This window comes from Micrasema longulum, unplaced genomic scaffold (assembly GCF_059751315.1).
Source record: "Micrasema longulum isolate JH-2025_06_02 unplaced genomic scaffold, ASM5975131v1 h1tg002312l, whole genome shotgun sequence".
Lineage (NCBI taxonomy): Eukaryota > Metazoa > Arthropoda > Insecta > Trichoptera > Brachycentridae > Micrasema > Micrasema longulum.
Genome location: NW_028279464.1, coordinates 239,383 through 249,398, shown reverse-complemented (window position 1 = coordinate 249,398; position 10,016 = coordinate 239,383). Strand labels below are relative to the sequence as shown.

General features: G+C 31.0%; 1 protein-coding gene across 1 annotated transcript; it reads left to right on the top strand.

The window, feature by feature from the left end:
- The first annotated feature begins 1,219 nt into the window (after positions 1-1,219).
- LOC148272509 (peritrophin-1-like) lies at positions 1,220-6,473 on the top strand. The gene is made up of 3 exons (XM_088239958.1): positions 1,220-1,365; positions 4,319-4,509; positions 5,942-6,473. The coding sequence occupies exons 1-3, from the start codon at positions 1,359-1,361 to the stop codon at positions 5,996-5,998; spliced, it is 255 nt and encodes an 84-aa protein (XP_088096084.1). The 5' UTR covers positions 1,220-1,358; the 3' UTR covers positions 5,999-6,473.
- Positions 6,474-10,016: the final 3,543 nt, after the last annotated feature.

The following is a 10,016-nucleotide window of genomic DNA, read 5'->3' as shown; positions in this document are numbered from 1 at the left end:
AATATGGTAAAAAACATAGTGAAATAAATAGTAAAAATAAAGGGGTAAAAATAAAGTAAAAGACACAGTGTAAAACCTATTTTAAACTCCAGTAAAATACATAGTAAAAACAAAATACATAGTAAAAGATATAATAAACTTTTAAAAACATTGTAAAAACAGAGCAAAAGTTACGAGGATCTCCAAAAATTCAATCAACAAAAACAAGAGGTATATTTATAATTCAAATAAGAACATGCATTGGCCATTTAACAGCCACCTGCATTTGAACGTCTTTGTTTTTAATACTTATATTTTATTTTTACTACCGACCGTTTTCAAAGCTACATAAACTTATTTATCATGGTATATATAACTAATTAATTCTATCTTTTTTTTTTTACCGTGATGACTAAATATTACATCGAATATAATGAGAGAATAAGTCAGTCTTTTTGTTATGTGGTTTTTCTACAGACGGAAAGTGTGAAGAGAAATGGGCACGATCTTTCTACTAGTCAGGAGTCTTCTTCTTCTTTTCTTATCTGCCAAGGATCCTCAGAACAGTTTAAAAAATCTCATTAAACAGTACTGTGGATGTGCTCCTACAGCAAAGGCAAGCATATAAGAAACAAGAGGTGTTATCCCTTCTGACTTGAGATGACACACTTGCCATGCCTGCATAGATCAAAACGTTTCACTATACGCCCAACTAACTGAGCAGGACAGAGACAGGAGATAGCTTACGACTAGTAACATGTTAATAAATATTTTTTTAAATATTAAAATAGCTATTTTTAACAAGTATTGATTAACATAAAAACATTGCTTACCGGTGAAAGGTTATACCATTGCTTTTCCCATCTTTTTCAGATAGATTTGTGCAGTATTTTAGCGTACATAATATGGGCATTTTAGTAATTACGAGAAGAAAAGTAGCCGGGAAATGCTCGCAACAGACTAAATTTCGTTCTATCAAACATTTGCCAACTGGCCGCAAGTTGAAAGAACATATTTTGAACGATCATGTTTACTCTGATTATATACCTTAATGGGTATACGGCGGTTCAATTTCATTGCTAACATTGAAGTGGATTTCAAATTAAAAAAATCTACTCACTTTTAATATAGCTATCACAACTCTCTTTATTCATATTTTTAAATAAAAATAAAATAACACCGTTAAACATTTAAGAACACCTTGTGTTTATTATTTTATTATATACATTTTATCAATACACATTGTACTTAGAATCAGTTATGTTTGTAGGAATTATGCTATTATTTGCAACAAACTGCTATAAATAACGATAGAAAAAAGTGTTGCCATTGCTAGTTAAGTTGCCTATCTGAAGTGAGTCGGTGCTTCATCTAAAAAAATGAAAAGTAAGTTTATTTATGTTTTTATTATACGGCATATTATATAACAGAAGAATACTTTGTGCCCGACAGGACAAGACTCCAAATTAGATTCGATTTGCCGATACCCAGGACAAATTCAAGAAATAATGTTTTTTTTATAGAGCATGTCATTGTTACTATACCGTTCTCTCCGGTCAGGCAGACATTTTTCATCTTTCCTATACTAAATATAAAAGATTCCTTATAGGCGTTGATAATACGTAAGTATAATTATATAAGTATGTCATTCTTCTTCTTTGTATGGTTCCTCTCCCCGATGGAGGTTGGAAATCATCGTTGTGATTTTTACTTTATTGGCAGCTGCCCTGAACAAAGACTGAGTGTTGCAATGGAACCAGTCGCGCAAGTTCTTAAGCCGAGAGATGCGCCTTCTACCTGCACCGCGTCTTCCTTCAATCCTTCCCTATAGAATGACTTGTAAAATTTTATATTTTTCGCCTCTCATCACATGCCAAAAGTACTCAAGTTTTCTTTTCTCTATGGTCTTCAGTACCTCTTTATCTTTTTCCATCCGTCAGAGAACAGCATCGTTTCGGACTCTATCCACCCAGGAGATTTTTAATATCCTCCTGTAGCACAACATTTCAAAGGCTTCGATCTTTTTTGAAGTGTTTTGGGTGAGTGTTCACGTTTCGACGCCGTTAAAAAGTACTGAGAAGACGTAACATCGAGCAATGCGCATTCGGAGGTCTAAATTAAAGTGTCTACTGCAAAGAAGGTCACGCATCCTGAAAAAGCAGTCTCGCGCCATCTCTATTCTGACTTTGATCTCTTGCGAGTGATCCCATTTATCATTCAGCCAGCATCCTAATTATTTATATTGATGAACTAGCTCGATAACCTACGCTCCAAGTTTTAAAGTCATTAGGAAAGTTTGTGGCTTTTCCGAATAACAATACATTTAGTCTTAGAAATATTCATTAAATAGTCATTAAAAAATGATGTTCATGTTTATTTTGTTATTTTATTTTTATTTTATTTTATTTATTATATATATGCCCCAAGTCAATTACAACAGCTTCACGAAGAAACATAAATACAAGAAACTGAACAAAAATATTGTAAAACTACTCGTATGTAGCAAAGACAAATACGGGCAATACAATAATGGTATACAATATATTCATAAAAACAAAAGAACTAAGACTTCGAGCTAAACCATCTCATTCCAACTTTATCCCACACTGCTTTAGTCGCGAAGAGATCTACAAAAAGCCGGAAAATCTGTTTTGTTTTGTAGCTTCTTCAGTATTTTTACACAAGTTGTTTTTTTATTTTTAAAATATATTAATAAATGTACTTATTTATTATACATTTTTTTTTTTTTTTTATTGTTGTTATTATTTTATTTTTTTACTTTTATTTACTACATTTTTATTATTATTTATTATATTTGCATATCTTATTTGCAGTTTCTGAATTACTAACATTTCCTCTTTTTTTTTTTTAGTTTATTACTAGGTTATAATAATGAGTCCGCTTGATTTATAACTTTTGTAGCCGTGGAAAATTATTATTGACTGTTTAAACAATTTAAGTATCAACGTACCCTTTTTCCATATCTATTATAATGTAAAAACTGTTGTTTTTTTCAAATAAATCAATAATGAGTTAAGTTATTCAAAAATAAAAATCAATATAGAAACATGTATATATAACAAGAAAAAAATGTGTATTATATGAACGTCAGCATACAAAAGATATTAAAAAAGTCGGTAAATTTTGTACCTAAAATAAGTTAACAGTGGTTTGTTAGCAAAAGTGCTTTTGCTTATCAATTGTTAGCATAGAAAATCATAAAATATTTACACAGAGATGATTTAAATTCCGAGACTTAAGTTAAGAATGTCGATATCAGATATTAATGTACAATGTACATTCATTCCCTAGTCTGTGTATACGCGGTAAAAGTGAGTGACAAAGAAAGTTGGTTTGAAAGGGGTGACAATAATACATAGTGTTTTTTACGTGTCGGTATGTTAATATTTATTAAAGGAGTTCGCAACATCAAATTTAGAATCAATGATATCTATTTCTTTTTTTTGTATTTAAATTTAATTAATAAACCCTTACGGGTTACATACATTTAACAAAATATTTTTACTTTTAAAATTCACATTCTACTGTTAATAATAATATTTTTAACATCTTTTGTAAAGGTTGTCTGAGTCTTTGTTTGGTTTTGTCTGGTAGTTTATTGTATAATTTCAGTCCATGGTTTATTTGTCTCGATTGTCCTTTTCTCGTTTTAAAAGGTTTTATATGATATTTTTCTGATATTCTCGTATTGTGTTCATGTTGACTACAGTTTTTTTCAAGTTTTAATTCTTCGTCTACAATTACATCAGTGGCTAATTTATAAATACATTTTAAGGATTCTAGTTTAAAGAGTTCAATTACATTTAATTGTTGAGTTTTTTTAAAAAGTTCTTTAGTTGCTGTTAGATAGGGAAGGTCATATACTAACTTTAATATTTTATTTTGCTGTCTTTATAGTCTGTTTATGTCATTTTGATTTCCTGTTCCCCATAGTAGTTGCATATAACATATTTTAGTTTTTACATAGGCTTCCTACATTAAAAAAAAATTCCTTTTTGGAACAAAGTTTTTGATTTAAAAAAAAAACTCGATAAAGTCGCCACTTTGCTAATTAAATTGTTGATATGAATTGTCCATGTCAATTTTCTGTCTATTGTTAGTCCTAAGTATTTAAAACGTTCAATTTCAGTTTCATTTTCAGTTTCTTAATTTTAGCTAGTGACATTTTAATCGTGATTTAAATGTAAATAAAGAAGGGGCGCGTCTCTAACATTAGTGGGTAAACTATTCCACAAGCAGCTACTACTGTGAAAGAGGAAGCAAGATTAGAGCGGTCATGGAGTATGTCAGTAGTTAAATAAAAATTATTTCGTTACAGTTGCTATTATTATGTTGGCTGTTTTGGGGGTGGCTTCGGCTGTCGTTCCAACTTGTCATCTGCCAGGAGAAGATGACCTTGCAGTCCAGTTTCCCAACCCCGCTGACTGCACCAGCTTCTACAAGTGCCTCGAGCTTACACCAGTTCTACACCAATGTCCAGCAGGACTGTGGTACAATCCAGAACTTCAAGTATGTTATATTTGTTCAGCTAAATAAAATATCTCCAACCTGTCTCCATACAGAATGCATAATGCATGAACCTTTACCTTTATCCTATTGTATTTTCATAAAAACTGTTTGTTAATTTTATAGATATCTTACAGATACCAGAGTGAAAGAAATATTGAAAAAACTTGTTTAGTTTTATGTCGACAAAGTCAGAAATCCAACCCACATTTGAAATAATGGAAAAATGTATTGTGTTAAGGAAAACAAATAGTTTTTTTCTTAATTATTTTAAAGGAGTTATCAGGGAATGTTTTAAATCTAATAACTCATGCTAGATTGCAAAAGAACGTAAGATAACAAAACCAATAACAGCAAAAACAATATAATAATTCCCTTGTCCGGGCTAAATTAAGATAAAAGTTCACAGATGTTCATCAACGTGGTAATAACCGACGCGATAAAAATCTCTCATCATGATTGTTTATCATTTTAGCGAATAAAATGTGTAGGATTTTCTTGTTGAGGGTTGGAGCTCATACCCCAGTTAGAGATTGACAGAAGGCACGAGGTTGTTGTTTGATGTTTATTTATTACATGGAAAATAAATAATAGATTGTGTTGCGCGAGTGTTACGTCGATGCTGGGTCAAGACTGCACTTGAACTGCGTGCTGGAACTGAGTGACTTCGTCGAGCTGGACTGACTGACTGGTCGACTGAACTTGTTGGACCGACTGACTGGCGTTGCGTCCTGTGATCTCTTTATAGACCACGTTTCTTTGTTGTTCATTTCTTCATGGTAGAGACGATGTGAATGTACTGCAGAAATATACTCCCGATTTATGTGCAATACTGTTAGAGTTGCATTATAATTTTGAATTGAATTCTATAGAAAATGATGACATTGCTCTCTTCGGTCATCACACATTTCAGGTGAAACAATTTAGCACGTGTGTGTCATCGATCATACTTTTTTTTTAAGTTTTAATTATTATTTGTGCATTATTAATCATGCGCTACCGTGGCCACGTGACGTTTGACCATGTGAGCACGATAAATAAATTATGTTCATTGTGATCAGTCAAGTTGCCTTAAGACTATTTAACCACGTTGATACACATATGTGATAGAGTTACTGGATATGAAATAGAACAAGGACCCTAGACGAATGTTATTGACAAGTTTAAATCCTGAAAAAGGAAATAAAGTAGAGGTTAGTCTGCCTCATAATTGGTTCCTGCCTAAGGTCTCAAGTTTGATTCCTAGCAAGGTTGACATGAAACATGTAGTCAAATTAAATTTTTGTCTTAATTCGTTACAACCTTTGTTTTATTTTTTTAAACTGCAACAAAAAGTTATCATATAGAAATATCAGTTAGTAAATATATTTTTTTAAATTTGCAAATACAAAAAAAAATAATTAAAAAAACATAATTAAATTACTTATTTTCCTAGGTATGTGACTACCCTTACAACATCCCTGAAGGAGCGTGCCAACCACCCTCAAAGTAGACAAACATCCTTCAAGGAAGACAATTTTTGATAGCATAGGCACATAGAAATTGTGGATAAAATTATTTTAAGAATAAACTAGGTACTTGATTTATACCAATCAACTTCAGAAACAGTGGAATTAAATAACAATAGATTAAATATATAAACTAAATGCTTATTATTATGAATATATAAATTCTCCAAAACGAAAGCTGCCTTCAGAAAGAATAATTTTAATTTAACTGTATCCAATTGAAGAGGCTACTAAGCAAGACTGCTGCCAGACAATGCATAAATTAAATTATTTTGATTCTTAAAATATTACACATATTCAATGTGAGTTCGAATATTATTATTTAAAAAATATTTTAAAGAAGTACTCTTGAACATTAAGGTTATTTTTTAAAATACTTCTTATTTTGTAAATATTATTTTTCGAATTGCATAAAAATGACTCTTTTATAAAAAATAAATAAATGAATTATTCAATTAACGTTATTATTCTTATTTTTTTATGGTGTTATGTGTCTCAACTTTTTTATTTAGTCCCAATAACAATTATAGATGTATTGATAGCTCTAACCATTTTATATTAGCATAATATACATATTAACATATTACAACAGAGATGAAGAATATTAAAGAGAAGGTAATATAGAATTCTAGGTATCAACAAGGCTTATGACCTGTCAATGGCTGGTTTAAGTGGCCACTTTACACACTGTGTAACATTCACCATTCTGCCCATATTTGAACATTTTTATTCGTTCAATTCTTATAAAGCCCTGTATATGCCTAGACTACTATATTTCTTCTCTTAAATGTTCTTTATCTCTGTCGTAATATAATAATATAAACAGCTCCCCAGGGAGTTAAATCCAGTCCTCGTCGTCAAAAATTTGGACAAACTCAAACTATTGTTAATATACATATGTTTAAAGATGATCATTTTTTATTTAAATAAATCCAACAACATCATTTTCATCATTATCAACATTGTAAAACCGTGACCTGGATTCAATTTAAACAATTGAAAAAAAATGGTTCCTGGGTTTAGGTCGAGAAAAATCGGAAAATTTACTCAAAATACATTCGTAAATAATAAATGGTAAAAATTAATATTGTATAACTGTATAGTAAATTAACTAGTAGATAGTAATATTGTAGTTTATTTTTGCACAAAAATGTCTGCCTTAAAACCGGTTGTACCTAGTTAGGCAGACTAGACATGATCCAGAGAAATCTATTACCTAAGTGTGTGTGTAGTAGATAAAGTAATTGTTATTTTGTTAATAAACTATGATTATTATTATTATCATTATTATTCCCTTTCCGCACCTAATGGTGCATAGGGCACTGTATTAGAACACAAATCGCAGCGTATTTTGATCATTTTTGTTACATGAAGGTAAGATGATCAGTCTTACGCTTCAGGTGTCAGTCCAGGGGCTATGAAATATTTTAGTGTAAAAACACCATTTTTATTTGATATTTCATATCAACCATGTCGGGAATCGAGCCCGAGACCTCTTGCATGGTAGAAAAACGCGCTGATCATTACACCACGAGGCCGACAGCAAAAAACATGAATAATGTTAAACACATTTTTTTTCTTCAATAAACAGAATTGTATATTATAAAAATGTTTTTTTTTTTCATGTAAGAACCTATGCATTAACATATTACAAAAGAGATGAAGAACATTTAAGAGAAGGTAATATAGAAGTCTAGGTATCTACAAGGCTTATGACCTGTCAATGGCTTGTTTAAGTGGCCACTTTACACACTGTGTAACATTCACCATTCTGCCCATATTTGAACATCTATTTTCCTTCAATTTTTTCATCTGTTGATGTTTGTGAAGTTAAAGAGCTGAAACCTTTATTTATGCGGGTGAGATTCATCTAATATAATTATTTCACCTACATACTAGGCAACGCCTGAAAATGTTATTTTTTCAATTTCTATACTTCTTCATGGACCAGGTGGATTTATCAACAATATTTTGAGTTTTATCAAAAATTTGGACAAACTCAAAATATTGTTAACCTATACATTATTTGAACTAAAAACTATTTGTCCCCTCGAACTAGATTTGGAGTGTAAGACCGATTATTGTCTAGCCTCCGCGTATCAAATGATCGCAATTCGCAGTGAAAGGAGTATTGATTATTGTCTCTATGTACAATATTAAAAAATATTAACATTTTCCCTTCCGGGGATGTTTTCTTCTGGTTGTTTCTCTCGACACTGATCACATTTGCTCACCCCCTCTTCAACATTTACCGGGTAATCACAACCCTGTAAAACATTAAGAAAACCTAAGTTAAGTTACTTGGAAAAGCTATGGTTTCCTTGGAAAGCGGTGCCATTATCTAGCGGCCGTAATATTTAGTGATGCGGTGAGTGTTAAAAGGCGGCCATCTCAACGGTGCGTGTCTAGACAATATGAACATGTAAGCTAAGAAAGCGGTGTCATCTAGCGGGCGTGAAGGCTAATCTGTCAAAAATACGCGATTCATATTTGTCATTTTTTTCAGTAGTCATATTAGACGGCCTCCATGGTGTAGTGGTTAAGATGCTTGACTCATACAAGGAAGGTTCCGGGTTCGATTCCCGGTGAGAACACAAAAGAAATGAAATGTGATTTTTCTCAAGCCTGGGTATTCTGTGATGTAATTCACCACTGTTATTGGGCCTCCTGGCTTGTTGTGGTGCAAATTAAGTTTGCCAGTTTTTTTTTTTTTTTAATTATTAAGTCATGCTTGAAATTTGATGCATGAAAATCATGTAATTTCGTTGTTATTTACCTTTTTGTACATACCAGTAACTCAATCACAAATAACTATCGACGTGCTTAAAAACATGCTTAGCATTTGAGCGATCACAATGAACAATATTAAACATGCTTAAGCTATCGCAATCATAAGTCAACGCGTGTGTAATCTCTAAGTCAACGGTCGTGTCAGTTTTTTTTTGTTTTCCTCGTAAATAAATACAGTTCACTGGCAAAAATTCGGCTATTACTATAAAAAATAATACAATATATTGCATTTGCAAAATAAAAGGGAAAATCAAATTACAATGGCGACTGCTTTTCTTAATATTTGGATTGCAATAAATAGCATGATAAATAATTAATTAATTTATTAAAAAATCTGTTTTGGAATATTTTTTATATTTACACTAATGAAATTTAAATATGTGATTAGGCAGCAGGATTATACGTCACTAAACGTAAATATTTAAGTAAGTACATTGGTTTGTATCGACGGGTCTAGAACCCCTCGATTACATTTATCTACGCATTAAAAGTGCCAAAAATGTAAATTTTGAAGCCGAATTCAACTTATTACGTTACTTCATAAATATGCAACAAGATGATCTAAAAGTATAATACTAGAAAAGAAATCAAAACCAATGTCTCAGAACTGCCTTATGAACAAGGGAATACAATTATTTGAGGAAATGCCAGAAAGCATAAAAAATGAAATAAATGTAAATATATTTCAAATTGAATGTAAAAAGTATATGTGTGTAAAAGATTAGGTAATATATAGTGTGAATAGTGAATATAATTAATGGAAATGTACATATGAAACAGTGAATATTATAAATTAGGATATTAAGTGTATAATAGTGATAAATAATGTTAAATAAGTATAGAATAAGTATAGATGAAAATATTGTGTTGTAAATATATATTAGACTATGTTTATCATAGAACTAAATAAAATAAATAATAATAAAAAATATAAAAAAAATTGTCTTATATTTTAAGTTTAAAGTTCATTCATTTAATTACTCTCATTAATTGACCCTTACTTATCTACTCTGTTGTGCCAATCAATATTTCCGCGTGCATAATAAAATTTTAGAGAAATTAACAGATTGCTTTTTTTACCTTACATTTGAGTTAAAATTATATTTTTTTCCATCGTGCAACATTACGCGGGGACATCACGAATGCGAGCGGCGAAAGTCAGGCATAGTGGAGGAATTATTGGACACAGTCCGATGGATTCAAATATGATTC